An 18892-nucleotide genomic window follows, 5' to 3' on the forward strand; every position below is an offset into this window, starting at 1 on the left:
ATAGAGAGATACTCGGTATCTCTATCAAAACATAGTCTGAGATATTGGCACACACGACCTTAATTAGAATGCCAAAGGGATATCTAGTATCGCCCTTCTCTCGTCACAGACAATTTCCTTGTTATGGCTGGTGGCAGTGGACGTGTCCTGCTAACTATTGTGTAATTTATGTACCGCAGGCTATGTCTATAGCCTCGGTAGTGCACAATAGGGACACCCAATTATCAACTTAAGGCCTCCCATCTTTTTTCACCATTACTAGCGTGGTTTGTTAGTCCTTCTACCTTTCTGGGAGGGCGAGGACAGTGTGTGCGTTTTGCCTTTGGCTGCACCCCTTGGGTGTCCCTGCCTAGGCTCCAGACTGTCTGGGCGGGCAGAAAGTGGGGGGAGGAGTTTTTCAACCCCCTGTCCTTTGTCTGCCAGAGTGCCCGAGCATGACCTGCTCCCACCGGGGGTCTGGCTGTCCTGATTTGATAGCCAAAGGCCCCTTTCTGAAAAATGCTGGGAGCGCTTGCAGAGGAGTGTGTGCTGGAACTGTATAAAAGGTGAGTCTCCTGGAGTGCAAAGCAACTTGACCACTGGAAGCTGAAGTAACTGAAGAAGATGATCCATGACGCCTGCAGACCCTTTGCAATACCGTGAGGTGACCCCTGCTGTCCTGACCCAGTTTTCTGTGCGACAGAGGACGACTCCTTCCCTTTGGCTGGCTGGAACAACCAGTTCCAAGAGGAACTTTGAATGGAACCATCTCCCAAGGTCCCAGGAATTTTCAGAGCGGCAGAAATCCCAGTACCAGGACACCTGCTGCAGATTGAGTGCATGGTCGTGGAAAGGCAGAATCCATCCAAATCTTTGCTGAGCCCAGAGATCTCAACCAACTTGCCCGACCCCCTCATCAGAGCGTGGGACTGCAGGAAGATAACAAGACTGACGAGATGAGCCACATCCTTTGTTGGTGCTGCAGAAAAGAGGCCAAAACCACAGAGTGAACCAAGATGTTGCAGAAAGTCATGCCCCAGGTCCTCCCTCGAGACGGCTGCTGAGATATCCTGTTGATTGTTCTGCCTTCAGTCATCAGACCAGGGAGTCTGGAGGTCGGGTCCAGAGCTGCAACATCGCAGAACATTCAACTTGAACATTTTCTTCTAACAAAAGGTCTGTGGGGAAAAAGGAATTGCTTACCAGATTCTAGAAAGTCGCTCCAGAGCGTTGGAGCGCACATGAAGGTGTCAAGGGAAACCCCATCTTAACTCTGACTCAAGCTGCTGCTTGTGTTTCTTTAGGTAGTCCTGGTTAAGCCTTCTTGTATCTCAAGACTTTAAATCCGTCATGAATTGCCTCTTAGCTAGGGTTGCGTTTTTTACTTTAAAGGACTGGCTGTGCTGCAGGACTGCCTCTAGAACCTGAAGCTCTCTTAGGATAACACTAACCAACTGTTTTCCTCTCCAAAAATCACCATTTTATATGTGTATGAAGACTAAATAATATTACCTTAATATTTTGTGGGTGCGTGGTATTACCGATATAACCGTCAAACTCCTATAACAGTTGTGTGCGTTTAGCAACTACCAACTAAGAACTGACTATTTGAAAGTATTTAAAAATGTACTGATGTGTGATGGTTCAATGTGCTAAGTATTTGATTGTGACTCCGGTGTACATATAATAAATATATATTTTAATACACACTTATGTGTATTTCTTCGATGTACCTTATTTACTGGGTTCAGTGTACTTACCTACAGCTCACATCTTCCTCTTAAGGTAAGCTTGACTGCTCTGCCCCTCTACCAAGGTCCTGAGGTAGTACAGACTGATACTAAGAGTTGGGGATCTACAAACCACTGGGATAGCTTATTGAAGTTTTACTATCAGTAGGACTTTAGAAAAACTCAAACAGATATCCACTTGCGTCGTGGCCATCCCCTCTACCCCCACCCATCAGTACCAATCCGGGTAACTATTTCCGCTGGGTTTTCCCTCTTCAGCAGCCAGGCCAGTAGCCGCCCAGATTTATCCCCTTCACTATGCATCTGCTTGATATACTGGGCATAATCATGGACGCCAAGCCTTTCCTGACCTTCAGCTCTAAGCCCCCGCTACTGCAATAACTCTGTGCCGCATAGGGATGCCCTAGCTAGGTTGCCCCTCCAGTTTTTGTATTCGGGCTCCAGAGTCATTCAGGCGAGGTACGAGTTCTGCTCTCAGCCTGTGGGTGGTGATTATGCATTTCCCCCGAATAGGTACCTTAAACATGTCCCATAGTCATCCACTGATTTTTTGTTGAAGTCGAAATATTCTGCGATAGCTGGTCCTATGTCCTCCCTGAAAATTGCATCCCCGAGCGCTTTCGACCTAAAATTCCACAGGGCACCACCCCTTGTTCATCACGTCATCGTGGTACGCAATGGGGCGTGGTACGATAACATTTTCCCCAAATAGGTTGTTTCTCAGTATTTCAGGAAGTGGTCCCTACTTACAAAAAGGAAACCTATGCGCGAGTGGGTGCTGTGGGGGTGGGAATGAAAGGAATAACCCGCTCCTCCCCTTTCTGCTTGCGCCACAAGTCGACAAGGTCTAACTCTAGCACTGTCTTCTGTAGGGACTCATAAGACCAGGTTATGTTCTTATGGGAAGGAGGATACGATGTATAGCAGTCCCCTAATCTTCACAGATGGGAAAGGACTCAATGTCAATACTTAATGGCAGCAATAATATAAGCAAATTAATAAACACAATGACCATCACAATGCATAAAACAGTAATACAGCAGGATGCCAGGACTTCACAGGCTCCATCATATTCATTAAACATTACAGCATAGCTCTACTACTGCATTGCACTGAATGCACAAATTACCTTGGTGTTACGGTTTACATGGACTGCAATGTTTCGAATCATCGGATGTGTGCGGTAGTCTTCTTTCCAGCTGCAAGAATTTGAAAAAATAAATCATTAACCCCCACAGAGGCGCGTAGGCACTGCAAAGAAAACAAGACTAGATTGGCCTTTTGGAACGAGGACAGTAGAACATGTTCTCGAGTGGACAGCGATTCAGTCAGCATGACTGAGGGGTATGGTAGCCCCATGCAGAACATTTATTCTAACTCTGAAGAATAATGAAGCCCAGAAATTAAAAAAAGTGAAGAACTACTTGCAGCAACTGAAAATGGTGGCTGTTTAATCCATTGAGCCATATCTCAGTTCTGTAATGGCATGCCTAGAACTACCATTTGCCCCACAGATGGAGTGTGCAAATGTATTAATTTAAAATTGCACATTTCCCTCAAACAAAGGGAATTACTAATCTGCTTAGCCCAACACAAACCACTAAGCCTACACGCGCTACAGCAGCTCACCTCTTAACTGTGCCTAAATTCAAAAGAACTAAAGCCGGGGGTTGCAGTTTCCCAGTCGTAGCTGCAAAAAGCTGGAACACTCTCCCTCTAGCCATCAGATCTGATCCATCCCACCCCTCATTCCGCAGAAAACTTAAAACATGGCTCCTCTCACCTAATCTGTAGCATTCACACCTATGCTGTTATCACCTCACTGCCAAATGCATACCTATCTTACCAAACTGCACCAAGAATCCAACACTGAGAACCCACATATTGTAAATTGTATATTCAACCAATGTATTTCTTATATACTGTAAACGCTGTAAAGACGCACCTGTGATTGAATGTTGTACTGCATGTAGCCTGTGGTAACAACTGCAAATGTTTCTTACCCTATATTTCCAGCGCCCAGATACCCACGGGTTAGATGCGCTTTATAAATGCTAAATAAAATAAATAAAAATAAAGTACATGCCATAATCTGGTTAACAGCCAGGCTTTATCCTATTAATAAGTGGGTGCCAAGCAGAGAGACTTGGAGGCTATTTGTTCCGGGATTCTAAAGAGATGGTGTTAGGCAGAATTGCATGCAGTACCATCTGGGACCACCACATACAATTAGGGCTACAGGTGTAAGCAAAAACCAACCTTTGGTATAAGTCTGTACGACACAGTTTTGTGGTAGCGAGCTGAGCAGCCAGGCTCATCTCAAGAGGGAATGTGAGCAGTACAAGAGGTTACACAGAGGTATTACAATCACAGTGGTTCAAGTAGACACTTACTCTCAAGGTTTCCTGGTAAAACACTTATTTATTTATTACACAATCATTTAGAAAACATTCACTAGAAGGAGGCAACTTAATATTATATCCAAACACACTTCAATAGCAAACCATTACATTTCTGAATGAATTAGGCTCCCCTGAAATAGGAACAAAATGGCATTTCAGTCACTTTCAATGGGAGTAAAAAGGCACAAGTTAGCAGAATAGATCACAAATACTTTCCTAGGCAGTACAAATAGTTATAGTTCACTAGAGGACTCGGTTCAGTTCAATAGGCCTAGGCCAAAGTCAATGGACTAGTGTCTTGGATAGGAAAGAGCAGTTCTTGAGGTAAACGGTAAAGTCTTTGCCAAAGTTCTCAGAAGTCGTTTCTATGAAAAAGAATCATATGTTGGTTCACAAGCTGATTAGGCCTGCAAGTTGGGAAAGTTCCACGAACTTTCACCGCGAGAGAAGCATTCTCTCAATCGGGTTGGCACAGTACCTTAGTATGAAGCAAAAGATGCAGCTGAAGACGTTGGTTCTTGGCAGTTCCTGCAGATCTCACTATTCCTGAGCCTCAGTCGTGGGGACAAGAGGGAGGATGTCGGGGGACTCCTGCACTGCACGGGATCATCGGAAAACGCTGACAAAATTGAGTCACTTCAGTTCGAGTAGCTGTTCATCAAGCACACAAGCTGGTGTCCTTCCCCCCTGGTTAACCCTGACCAGCTCTGAGAATGGTATCCAGGTGGCTTGCGAGTTTATTGGCCCCACCAATTCAAAAGGAAGAAGTCGTCCTTGTAGGGGCTTCTCTGTCTAGGTGAGTTTGGCAATTCAGACCTGCAGCAGGGCTTCACCGGGCAAACCAACGGTCCAGGAGTTGCAGCACTCGTCCTCTTCCAGCTCGTCTTCGGTTCTTTCGTTCCAGTGGTCGACTCTGCTTTCCCGTCCAGGAGACTCACCTTTTAAACAGTTTTCTCCCATTCATTCCAGCCTAGCTGCCACTCACCCAGCAGGGTGGCTGACGTTGCCTGACAGCCAGCCAGCCAGCCAGCCAGCCAGCCAATCATGCCAGCATAGATTTGGGTCTCCTAGGAGACTAAGCACAGGGAGTTTCGGGCACCTCCCTCATTTCCTGCCCACCCCAGACACTCAGGAGCCAGCGGCGGTCTTCAGTCCTGAAGCCCGGTAAAGGACTGAAAACAAAAGGGACCAAACCTAGTTTGGCGCGCAGAGAAACTCTAGAAGGACCTTTCCTAAAAGAAATGGCGAAAAAAGAAGACCGGGACCAGTTTAAACAAAGGGGCTTAAGGCGCCATCTTGAAAAACATGGCTCCCGCCATTTTTAGCTACCGGTGTTCGCAGTCGGGAAAAATCATGGTAGTTTGTTGTAAAACCACTGCCACCAGCCATTTCAATAGAAAAGGGTAGCATTTGGCTGCTACATGAGTATTTTAGACCCAGGGTATACTAGGTAACCCCTCCAGCACTCTATAGGAAGATAGTGTGTGCTGGGTCTAGGAATTTAAAAAGACTAGTAAAGTCATTTTAACTTTACTTTCTCTGGAAAACAGTAGTTTATCCCAGAGAAGGTATTTAAACCTTTGGGAAGTCTAAAAAGACATCCCTGTGTCACTGCACTGAGGGTGCTGTGTAACACATGAAAAGATGCCTATGGAGTTATCTTAAACTCCATAATCAAAGAGCACAAAAGTAAAACACATCAAAATACATGAAAGAGTGGGAAAAAAGGCTCACACTCTTTCCAGGTAAAAAAATCAAGCACTCAAAATCCAGCAAAGTTGCTGGGGGTCTCTAAGATGAAGGGAATTAGCACATTTCTGGGAATTCTCCCTAACAGATGGCACCAACTAAATGTATGTGGCTCCCACTTGAGGTCCGCAAACACTCCTCAATTGAATCTGGTTTATTTCCACTTGCCCCTACATGATGTTTCTAAGGAATAGTGGTAGCAAGACCGGGCCTGCAACAGTTCTGGCTCTTATTTCTCTTTTACAAAGAAAGGTTATTTCCATTAAAAATGGGGGAGAGGGTCAAACATATCTTTTTGTAATTCATGCAACTTTGCACCTAGTAATTCATGCAAAGAGAGGCATGGTTACCCTAAAGTCCCTCTTCAGATCAGAAAGTATTATAGCTCTGTCCAGCAACACTGCTCTGCTCGTGCAACTGATATGAACAGATCAGAGAAGCTGTGTGGGTGGAGACGGGCTCCAATGTGTAAACTGTTTCATATTTTTGCTTGGAGTATTTTTACTCCAAATTTTCTTTTACTAGGAGTATGCCTTTGTTTGTGCAGTTCGTAGCAGTTATGCCATGCATTTGTAGGGCTGATAGTGTATACATATTAAATGCATTTACGGGATATAAATTGCTTAGGAAAATATTTCCTTTTTGCAACTTTCCTGCATTAACTACAATTGAGTCTCCCAGCAGCTCTGCGTTCTGACTGCATGGACAGATTTCTGGGATAAGGGAAGTTAGGTACGTTTTTCTAAAGTCCAGCTGGTGTGGGGCTTCACAAGACATCTCGTGTATTAAACACCCAACTCTTAATATAGGCCTGTACTACACACGTCGGTAGAGTGGCTGAGCAGACAGGCTTATTTTAGGAGTGGTAATGTGAACTCTAGAGCAATACACTGAAATCAGTAAACACTAGGGTCCAAGTAAACACTTGCACACTTAAGAGTTATATTAACATATACACAAGGCAACAATCAAACTAAAAAGGCAGAAACAATAATATAAAATGGAAGATGGGTTTAAATCAATATAACAATCAATAATGCAGGCGAGTAATTTCTTTCTATGCTACACAGTTCCAGCACACAGACTGATCAATAAAGGTCAGTAATAGCACTTCTATAGATCACCTTTACCGATTGAGTTTAGGAGGGAACGTTTCAGAGTTGGATGGAACACACTTTTGCAACTGTTACAATAGTACTTTCTCCCAGAGGGATGTAGGTAGTCTGTTTTCTAGCAGAAAACAGTGTTACACAATTTAAAACCTATGGAGGAACCAGCGCTGCCAACACCAATAGGGTTGAGAAGAGTAGCCTTTAGGGAACCAGGATAACCAAAGTCAAATGGATAGTTCTAGTTCTGATGCAGTTCTTCAGTGAAAAAGTTAATCACAAAGTCAGTAGTTCTTGAAAAATTCCAGGCGCTCAAGGCCTGCACAAGTGAGTTGAGGTCAACTCTAGATGGGGAAAACAGCATTTCCCAAGCCAGGAAGCACCGAAAATGGCATAAGGTAGTTACACCCCAACCCCACAGTACCTTAAAGATGAAGTTTTTCCAGCTGGCTTCCTTCCCGATGTAGTGATGCAGAACCCGATTCCTGCTCCTTGGTTGTGGTGAGGAAAGGGGGGACCTTCAGCAGCGCTCTGGAGAGGGACTCGGCAGCAATGGATTCCACTCACTTCAGCGGTTCTTTCTGGTTTTGGTGACTTTCTCGGCACCAAGGAGGAACTAATATCCCCGGTTGGATTTTCCTCAGTCACTCGGTCCTGAACTCTACTGAGGGGACTTTTGATGAAGAATTCCTGCTTCTGTAGGACCCCCACGGACGCATGCAAATCCGTTCGTCGGAAGATTATGCACTCGATGATGGTCCAGGTACCCCAGGTATTGGGATATTGCAGCCTAAGAAGGCTGCAGCAAGTCGGGGGTTGAGCCAAAATGAAGCAGATCGAGGCTAGTTGGTCCCACCAGCCTAGGGGAGGAAGTCATCCTGGGTGGATCTTCCCTGTTGATGTGAAAAAGGGATCAGCACAGCTGCAATGATTCACCAGTGATTTTGCGGACCTGGAAGGTGCTGCTGGCATCTCTGCTCTTCATCTTCGTCAGACATCTTGTTCCAGTGGTCGACAGCCTGTAGTCCGAAAATCTTTGCCTTTTATGAACAATTTCAATCAATCACAGGGTAATGCAGCATTTTAAGCGAATTGAAAATAAACATAACTAAACATGTATAACTAAAAAGATCAGAATTTTTTTAAATATATATTAAGGTGGGGTAAGGGGTTAAAACGGGTGGGGAGGGTGTTGGTGTGGGATAATAAACTAGGGTAAACCGAGGTTTGGGAGCCCAAATTTAAAAAATAAATAAAAAAACATTCTTCCTGTTAAAAATGTTTAGATAAAAAAGTGTTTGTTATTATTCGCTTAGTTAAAATCACATGTAACCCATTCACAGTCATGCATGCACTCCAGGACAACAAGCTGGCCAGTTAGAACTGGTTTTAGCCAGGCATTCCTACAAAGAACAGCGACGTTTCGTGCTTCTCCCTGACTTTCTACCTTCCCAGACACACTGCAGCCTGAGCGGGCTTCAGGACTGGAGCCTGCCAAAGGGAAAAACACAAAGGACTCAAACCTAGTTTAAACAAAGTAAAATCCCAGAAGGAACTGACAAACGAAAAATGGTGAAAAAAAAGAAGCCAGGGGGCCATTTTGGAAAATTGGTCACCCAGGGGTGCTGTACTGCAGCTGAGAAATCAGCCTGCTAGTACCCTGCACAAAAGGTAGTAAAAAGTAACCACTGCTACCAGCCATTTAAGTCAGTCAGTTTGACAAAAAGTAACATGAGAAGTGGGATCAGGAGTTACAATGTAATCTCTCGGCACCCCACAAAGTGGTGTGTGCTGGACCCACAAAAGAAAAAGTAAGGCAAAAGTCATCCTACTATTCTTGGGAACTGTAGTTCTCACAAGAAAAGATATTTAAACCTTAAGAGAAGGCCACAGAGGGTGCTGTGTGTCACTATGGAAGAAGCAGATGCCCATGGAGTTTACCAGACTCCATAAAACAGTAGAATAAGAAAAATCCTAGTCAGAGAAAATACATGAGTGAGTGGTAAAAAGTCCCACTCACTCGGGAGATGAAACATTAAAAAGGCCAGCGTCCAGCAAAAAAGCTGGGAGTCTCCAAGGTTGAAGGGAATTAGCACTGAACTGAAAATTCTCCTCAACAAGGGAGGCCCTTTTGCCTAACTCTCCCTTTGTTCTTCCACCTTTATTTGTACAGTGTAGCACCATCAACTCAGTGGTGAGCTACCAGTGTGTCCAAGTAACCTCCCAGTTAGTTTTTATTACATACTTTTCAAACTCTCAACTTCAGTTAGGATCTGAAGACGACAATCAGGTGCAACAAAGTTGTCTCCACCAAACTAACTTAACCACTCGCTTGAAGGCAGTAAGGCTAAGCAATCATGCTGAACTAAGAAGCGAAGAGGAGCAATTAATACTTCTAGAGATGATAAAGAAAGGTGACCACACAGTTAAGTACAAAAATATTCTATTTCATAAAGTGTGCTTTAGTTCAATAAATTAAAGGCAGGTAAAATTAGCTCTATACATATTACACGGCCCGCGGTAGAGGGCGTGTAGTTATGGTTAAGTTGCTAAACTCATTGGAAGACCACTTTTTCAGCGGCTTATAACTTCGCTCCCCCTGGAGGAATCCTCCCCAATCTTTGCAAAAAAATGTATATGGCCCGCTCTCAATTTGTCCGGAAAGTTTGGTGAGGTTTCATGCAGGGGGGGAGAGGGGTGGGCAAAGTTATGGTGGGGGGGGGTGCAAAACATGTTTTTTTTCCATAGACTGAATGGGGAAAAACTGCGCACAGCTACAGGCCGAACGGATTGTCACCAAATGTGCTGCAGGAGCGGAGGCTTGGGTCAGAAAGCCTGCTTTTGCGTGTTTGGTGGCAATCTGACTAGTACTTTTGTTGCAAAGAACTAAAATGTACATCTCAAAAAAGTGATACCCGGCTCCGCGGACCCATTTCCCTGTTCACTCTGCGGACAGAAGTGTCATTGGATTGCAGTACACCGTGAAGTCGGCAAACATTGAATACAGCCGGTGGTTGGCTGGAGGGAAGCGTGCTGTGCGTCAAAGTTTTTAGCAAACGCCGCCATGGTGTATGGGAGGATAGTGATGTGGTGAGTGTGCCAAGTCCCTAAGGCATTGTGTGCATGGCTGGGCCTCTTGTATGTAACACAGTGCGGCCACTAAAATTAGTCATATCTGGCTCCGCTCTGGTGTCCATTTCTCTGTTCGGTGCGCGGTCAAAGTATTGATTGCACTGCAGTGTGCAGTGACGTGATGTGCGTCAATAGTTTTTGATAACGATGGCATGTTGTATCCGAGGACAATGCAGTGGTGAAAGGGCCTGGAAAACAGTTTACGGCATCTGGTGGTGGGAACAAGGGATGGAAAGGGTGGGGGAGTGAAGTGCTTCAAGTGATGCATCTCATTAGAAGACGGTGTGCCAGTGTTATCCGTGCATACTATGCCAATTTGCGGTTACATCATCAGGCAACAACCTTGTGTGGTGATTGCAGGAAGCCTTCATTATGTTATGACAGTTCCAGCTGCAATCTCTTTCTGTGGTGAGTGATGGCAGACTGAATTAAAGAAGGGGAGGGCATTCCACATGACATGAACATTGTGTGTGTTGTGTGTGGCAGGTCTGTAGCCCCTTCGATGCATGGCTGGTACCCTTGCACAGAAAAATATGTCCACTGGTTGAAAAGATATGTCCACTGGTTGCAAGTAGGTGCCACATTGTTGCTTTGTGTGTGGTTTGGCTGCATTGCATACATTGTTGGTTATATGGGTGTGGTGATTGTTAGCACATCCTACAGTTGCCTGTGTATGGGTGGAGATGCTGCAGTGAGCAGCCGTTCAGTGTGTCCACTGGGTGCACTATTGGAATAGTGTACATATAGAAGAGGTTACGGTTGAACTGGTTCTTGTATGCGCTTGGGTAGTCTGCACTGCCCAGATTAGTGATACAGTTCACTATATCTGGGCAATATGCAGTATTGCTTCTATGCACGTACTAGAGTTTTGGGAGCAGGACCAATGCTATGAAGATTTACTTGTTTGGTTGGCATGATTACAATGCTTTGTGAATGGAAGTGGATAGCGGTGCCAAACACTGTGGTATGTTTGTGCATTATGGTAAGTGGAACATGTGTGCTTGCATCCCTTCTTTATGGTGCGGCAGTTGGGTAGAACTGTTGCATTTCTGAATTTTGGCACATGCCTACATGTTCGCCTGCATGGCTCTGTTATGTTGTGGTGGGTGTGGGCAAGACCTAGGCAGTTGGGCGTATGGCCATAGGCCATGCGGCCAACAGCCTAGGTCTTCATCACTGCAACCACAACATAATGCAGCCATGCAGTTATCACTCTGCATGCATTTGAAGTTGGTGACTTTTACACAATGGTTGTGGAGGACATTGTAGACTTGGTAGAACAGCAAAAGTTAGCTGCTAGGCGTACATTAGCATATGGTGTACATAATTGGCCCTGCTGTACAATAGGGAGCAACATGTCACCATTTGCGTTTGCTATGGTTAGGCCCTTATAAGACCCTTGCTTTAGGAAGTGCTTTAAGATAACGCGGTATGAAAAGACGTGCTCACCAGCACACATGTAAAATATGGCCAATGTACACAGCCTCCTACATACCGTTCAGCCCACCCAACGCAACGTATGCAGCCATGCATGCAAATATGTGGGCAGAGCGAAAGCTGGCAGCCTCAATTGCACATGGGGAGTGCAGTGCACATGCCATGAGCATTTAAACACAGCGGGTACTATGGGGTGTTCTCTGTGGTGAGGGCCTTGCGCCTTGCATGCATGGCTGGAGTGGAAAAGGAAAAAGGACTGTCCCTGCTTTACTGGGGCGCGGCCCTCACTGTAGCTGCCCTTTTAAGGATGGTGGGCATGGAAATGGAACTGTGGGAATTATCCAATCAGGTGTGGTTGACAGGAAGGGTTGCGATATTATTCCCCAAAACTCGATGCAGTGAGGTTGGTAGAGATGGAGAGACGCAGAGTGCTGATCGTGGGTGACACCTTTGTGCAAGATCTGCACAGGTATGCTGTGGAAAGAGGCTTTGCTGCTAACCTTCAGTTGGAAGGAGTTGTGGCTTTTTGAGGCACAGTCTGAGTGGGGTTTCGGTGCCATGGTTCTCCTTTGCACATGTGTGGCCTCTGTATGTACTGTTGATGTAGTTGTCGTGCATTATGGAGCACTACATTTGGGGTACATGTGCTCACGTTTTCTCCATCACAATAAGTTGAGGCCAGCAGTGATGCAGCTTTTCCCCACTGCCAAGGTGATTTTCTCATCCATACCACCAAGAGGAGCACGGGACCATGCCGGTGTAATTTGTCCACAGCGAGAGGTCGGGAGGAGTTTCATAAATAGAAGCATGTGTGACTTTATGTGCAGTGCTGCGATCTTCTCCACCGACTATGACAGCATTAACGAGCAACATTTGCAGTGGTTCCAAGGAAATGGCATTTTTTTTACCTCCATTGCCAATGCTGTTTTTTTTGCCTCTGTGCACAAAGTGTTGCAGAGAAGCCTGTAGAAATGTAAGAGAAGCGTTCACCTTCAGTCGGTAGAAATGTCAGGAGGAGAAGCAAACAGTCATCAAAAGCGATTAAAAAAAAAACGTATGCAAGAAAAACACGCTCTGGAACAAAAAACTAATGCAAGAACAAAGCAAAATACCAGACATGTCTATCATTAACCTCACATCACGAGAATTCACCCGCGAAGAACAAACTGTACTAAGGTTGGGTCTTAATTTTTGCCCTACGTCCCCATACAATTATGCAGAAACTAGAATTGACTTTGACAAGTATATGCGTAAAATTCGGTTAAAAAAGTTCTTTGCCATAAATCCACCCACACCTAAAAAAGATGAGCCTCTGGGTGGCTACACCCCTGTGACAATTGAAGATTCACATATATTACGTGACCTCTTCCATCTCGAAACGGAATGGCAAGACAATGAAGACATCAGCGACCCACATTGGGAACTAATGAATATACAAACTGATTGGCCTAGTATAAGCAAACTTAAATTACAATCACGCTTCAATCCTATGTTTAACCCAGGAGGGCATGTTGAGGCGTTTCAAGACTTGGTTATAAGTGATCTGAAAAAATTCAGAAAAAAGAAAATGAATATGAAAGGTAATCTAACTCGTCGTGAACAGGAGTTCTTGTCCAATTTACGCAGAATGGACGACTGTGTTATTAAACCCTCAGATAAGGGGACTAACAGTCATTATGAATCGGCAAGATTATATCGATGAGGCCAATAGACAACTTAAGGATACTGACTGTTACAAGCTACTGGCCACAGATCCAACAGCAGAGATGAACAATACACTCTTTGACCTGCACACGAAATGGAAAGAGAAAGGCCTTCTTGATGAGGACATCTGTAAATACTTACATCCGCAATTTCCGGTGATGCCTACTATTTATTTCTTACCCAAGGTGCATAAGAACAAAACTAAACCACCAGGAAGGCCGATAGTTACGCTATGTGGTGCACTACTTGAAAATATATCAAAATTAGTGGACGAAACCCTTATTCAATTCGTCACCACCTTACCGTCATGTCTACGCGATACTAAAGACTTCCTCAATAAAATTGATGGGATACCTTGGGAGAAGACATACATATTAGCTACAATGGATGTGGTCTCCTTATATACATCCATCAAGCACACAGATGGCCTCAAATCATGTGATTACTTTCTAAAAAACCAGACCCCTCAACTTCTTAGAACATGGCAAGATGATTCTTGAAATGATTAACCTATGTTTGACAAATAACAGCTTTTTATTTAACAAGAACTTCTATACCCAGTTGCAAGGTACAGCTATGGGAACATTTGCTCCTTGGTATGCTAATCTCACTATGGGCTGGTGGGAGAAGTTTGAAGTTTGGACATCTACCAATGCTGCAAATACTGATAAGGTTGTACTTTGGTTACGTTACATAGATGACCTATTCATTATCTGGGATGGGTCTATCACTGTATGGTTGGAGTTTGTTAAATTACTTATCAATGCATTTGATTTACAATTCACCGAATCCCATAGCAAGACTGCTATCGTCTACTTAGATGAACAAGTTACTTTCTTACCTGGTAACGTTCTTTCGATGGGATGGTCCGACGACGTATTCCATATCTATGACAGTAATCACCACAGCTGTGCTGCTTCGGAAACTTTTTCGGCGTCTGCGTCCTGCGTCGATGACGTCGATGCGCCGCCGTCGAGGACCTCCTCCGACGTCATCCGATGTGATAAGTAGGACGCACGACGCCAGTAGCCTCAGTTGTAGTTTTTTCCCCCAGAACGTGTGACAATAGTCAACTGCCAGTCCGACACAAAGCCTTGCGGAACGTAAGCTGCAAACGCAACAGAAATTCTGCAGCGGGGAAGGCAGGGCGGGAGCGATATGGAATACGTCGTCGGACCATCCCATCGAAAGAACGTTACCAGGTAAGAAAGTAACTTGTTCTTCGAGGGGATTGGGTCCTCCGACGTATTCCATATCTATGACAGACTCCCAAAGCAGTACCAAATCAAGGAGGAGGGAAAGAATTTAGAAACAAAATTTAGAATAGCCAATCAAATAGCAGAGCAAAGGACCGCCTTGCCAAAGGCCAGATCCTGCCCTCTGATGGAATCGAGGGAATAATGCCGCACAAATGTATGCACTGAAGCCCAGGTGGCAGCATCACAGATGTTGCGAATAGGAACACCCCTCTGCAGGGCAGTAGATGCAGCCAAGCCCCTGGTAGAATGGGCCCGCAAGCCAGCCGGAGGGTCCTTGCCCGCCAAGCGGTAACACTCCGAGATGGCCAAAATAATCCAGCGGGACAAAGTCTGTTTCGTCACAGCTTGCCCCAAGCGCTTACCAGCGTAACCAATAAAGAGTTGATCGTCCACTCTGACCCGGGACATGCGAGAAACATAAAAGCTCAAAGCTCTCCTAGGATCAAGCCTATGGAGCCTCTCCTCTTCCTTACCAGGATGCGGAGGAGGATAGAATGCCGGAAGAACAATCTTCTGGGCCAAATGAAATTCCGTCACTACCTTCGGAAGAAAAGAAGGACGAACTCGAAGGACAACCCTGTCCTTGTGAAATACAGTGAAGGGTGGCTTAACAGAAAGTGCCTGTAACTCACTCACTCTGCGAGCGGAAGTAACCGCAACTAAAAACACAGTTTTCAAAGTCAACAGCCTCAAAGGGCAAGAATGTAACGGCTCAAACGGAGCACCCATAAGAAACCTAAGAACAAGGTTCAAATCCCAACCGGGCACCAGGAAAGGCGACGGAGGGAACACATTAGTGAGCCCTTTCAGAAACTGTGAAATTAAAGGGATTTTAAAGTAAGAACATTCTTCAGATGAGCGCTTAAAGATGGACAGCGCCGCCAGGTAACCCTTAACGGTACCCACTTGCAAGCCCCTGTGGGCCAAAGAAAGCAAAAAGGACAGAACCATGGGGATGTCACATGCAAAAGGATCCACATTCTGAACTCTGCACCAGTCGCAGAACTTACGCCAACGGCAACGGTACAGAGACTTAGTTGCGGGCCTTCGGGCCGAAAGCAACACCTCCATCACGTCTTCAGGGAGGTCCCAATCCTTATACCTCAACCTTTCAGAAGCCAAGCGTGAAGGTTGAGGGATCCGACCTCTGGATGGAGAACCTGACCCCCCTCCCGTGAGAGCAGATCGTCTCGGTAGGGAAGACGACGTGGAGGGCAGATGGACAAGTCGAGAAGGTCCGGGTACCACGTCCTCCGAGCCCACGCCGGAGCAATGAGGATCATCCGGGAACCGAACTTCCGTAACCTCCGCAGCACTTGCGGGATGACGGGGACCGGAGGAAACGCGTACAGCAGCGGGAACGACCACTCCACCACGAACGCGTCTCCTAAGGCTCCTTTTGGAGGAAATTCCCGCGAGCAAAACCTTTCGCACTTCCGGTTGACACTGGAGGCAAAGAGATCCACTTGAGGGGTCCCCCAAAGGGCGAAGATCTCCAGGAGAATCTCCTGAGCCAACTCCCACTCGTGAGAGATCGTGCTCTGCCTGCTCAGAGCGTCCGCCGTCACGTTCTCGACTCCGGCCAGATGAACTGCCGAGATCGAAACTTCCTGCTGGATGGCCCAGAACTCGAGCTGCATCGCCTCCCTGCACAGAGGAAGTGACCCTGCCCCCCCCTTTTTGTTGAGGTAGTGCATGGCCACTGTGTTGTCCGTCAGGATCAGGACATTCTTCCCTCGCACAGTCGGCAGAAAAGCCCTCAGGGCTAGCCTGACGGCCCTCAGCTCCAACAGATTGATATGGAGTCTGGACTCCGACGGAGACCAACGACCGCTGACTGTCAGCCCGTTGGCATGAGCTCCCCATCCCGTGAGGGATGCATCCGACACGATCGTCACCTCCGGCCAGGGAAGCCAAAACGGAGCCCCCTTCATCAAGTTGCCTTCGACGGCCCACCACAGAAGGTCCCGGGCGACCGAGGGCGGCACCTGAATCGGGTCCGACATCCTGCCGGAGGACTGCGACCATTGCATCTTGAGCGCCCACTGCAAAGACCTCATTCGCAGGCGAGCCTCTGGCACCAGAAGAATGCAGGATGCCATGAGGCCGAGCAACCTCAAGAACTCGAACGCTGGGAGCGTCTGGGCATGCTGAAACTTGCGCACCATCTGCTGAATGTGAAGAGCCCTCACCTGGGGAGGAAAACACTGCCCCAGGGAAGTGTCGAGCACTGCTCCGATGTACTGGAGCCTCTGCGTTGGCGTCAAATGGGACTTCTTTAAATTGAGGGAGAAGCCCAGCCTGTGAAGGGAGTGGCAGGCGACGGACAGATGATCCAGGACCTGCTCGGGAGAGCTCCCCCTGATCAACCAATCGTCCAGGTAGGGGTAGACGTGAATCCCCCCTTGCCTGAGATGCGCTGCCACCACCACCATGAGCTTGGTGAAAACCCTCGGGGCGGAGGTCAAACCGAACGGCAGGACCCGAAACTGAAAGTGCGAGTCGCCAACCGCGAACCTCAGGTACTTCTTGTGCTTGGGATGGATCGGCACATGGAAGTAAGCATCCTTGAGGTCGAGTGACACCAACCAGTCCTGAAGCTGAAGGGCCTGGAGGACTTGAGAGAGGGTAACCATCTTGAACTTGTCCTTCCTGAGGAGTTTGTTCAAACCGCGCAAGTCCATGATGGGTCTCAATCCCCCGTCTTTCTTGGAAATCAAAAAATAAGGGGAATACCATCCCTTGTTCCTCTCCGCTACAGGCACCAGTTCTATGGCGCCTTTCACCAGCAGGGCTTGAATTTCCTGCGCAAGGAGCGGATCCGGACACTTCAAAGAGAGGTTCCCCGGTGGATTGTCGCGAGGCCTGTGCCGAAAGGGAAGACAGTAGCCGTGGGTTATGATCTCCAGAACCCACACATCCGAAGTAATGGCACGCCACTCTACAAGATGCTGCGCCAGCCTTCCCCCAACCGGCGAACCATGGGACAAGGCCTCATGACTGAGTAGGAGCGGCTGCGGCGTTACCTGAGGGCAAAGAGGCAACTGCCCGAGCGGCCTTGGCACCACGGGTACCCTGTCGTCCACCTCTGGTACCCCTGCGTTGGCCCCTTTGACTGCCAGCTCCTCTCGCTCTACCAAAGGACGAGTAATAGCGAAAGGAGCCACCCCTCCACTGCCGTCCCCTAGGACGAAAAGGCGGAGGTTGGCGAACTGCAGCGCCCAACGACTTCGCTGCAGCTTTTGAGGTCTGCAACCTCTCAAGGCTCTCGTCAGCCTTGCTGCCAAAAAGATGTTCACCATCAAAGGGCATGTTGAGGAGCCGGGACTGCACATCAGGAGCAAACCCCGACTTCCGCAACCACGCAAACCTGCGTATCACGGTGCTCGCCGCCATGGACCTACTGACGCATTCAGCTAAGTCCAAACCCGACTGAACGGACTCACACATGGCATCCTTACCATCCTGGACCAAAGCAAGGAAACCAACCCGTTCGTCCCCTTCGGGAATATGTTCAGCCGCTAACGCAACACAGTTCCACAGAGTGTGCGTGAAACGTGACAAGGCACAAATGGAGTTGGCCGCCTGAAGCGCCATACCACCAGAAGAAAACACCTTCTTCGCCCAGCCATCAAAACGTTTGTCGTCCCTATCAGGAGGGATGGTAGGGTACGACGCCTGCTTTGCCGGGGCCGTGGCCGCCTGCACCACCAAACTTTCCGGAGTGGGGTGCCTGGTCAAGTAGCAGGGGTCGCCACTGGCTGGACGGTATTTCCGCGACAAGGATCTGCCCACTGCCGGGAGACACTCCGGAGCAGTCCAAGCCGCCGCCACCCTACGCTGTAAAGCCATATGGAATGGCAGAACCGGGTCAGATGGGGGACCAACATCAAGGATGTCCGTCAGATCATCCTGCACAAACTCCCCTGGGGGAGCAGACCATCCCAGATACTCAGACACCCTAGCCATAAGGCGCCGGTATGAGGAATCGGCATGGGAGCCAGGCTCAGGCCGACCAAATTCCACCTCCGGAGAGGTGTCCAGACCACTAGCATCATGCAGCGACTGCCTCAAATCGTCAAATTGACTATGGCCCGAGACAATGTCATCCGGCACCTGATCAGGAACCAGGCCAACCGAATCCTCATCCGCCTCCGAAATATAATCCAAGTGGTGGAAAGGCACCTGAGAGTGCCTGCTCTTAGCCAGAGCCTTCCTAGGGGGTACACCCGAGACACGGGGCACCTCCGACACGAAAGGCGTCGATGGCGTCGAGCGAATCGGCGCCGCCGTCGAGAAAACCGGCAACGGCGCCGAGAGGATCGGCGTCGACGTCGAGGAAATCGGCGTCGACGTCCAATATCGGCGGC

At 47.5% G+C, this 18892-nt stretch overlaps 1 protein-coding gene across 1 annotated transcript in view; it reads right to left on the reverse strand.

Annotated features, from left to right (window-relative positions):
• The window catches only part of TRAFD1 (TRAF-type zinc finger domain containing 1), a 621343-nt gene that overhangs the window by 75258 nt on the left and 527193 nt on the right, over positions 1 to 18892 (reverse strand). The window contains exon 11 of the mRNA XM_069619500.1: positions 2860 to 2929. Coding sequence (XP_069475601.1) covers positions 2860 to 2929 — 70 coding nt within the window. The remainder of the gene's footprint in view (positions 1 to 2859; positions 2930 to 18892) is intronic.

Source organism: Ambystoma mexicanum, chromosome 10, assembly GCF_040938575.1.
Source record: "Ambystoma mexicanum isolate Mex_15411 chromosome 10, UKY_AmexF1_1, whole genome shotgun sequence".
Lineage (NCBI taxonomy): Eukaryota > Metazoa > Chordata > Amphibia > Caudata > Ambystomatidae > Ambystoma > Ambystoma mexicanum.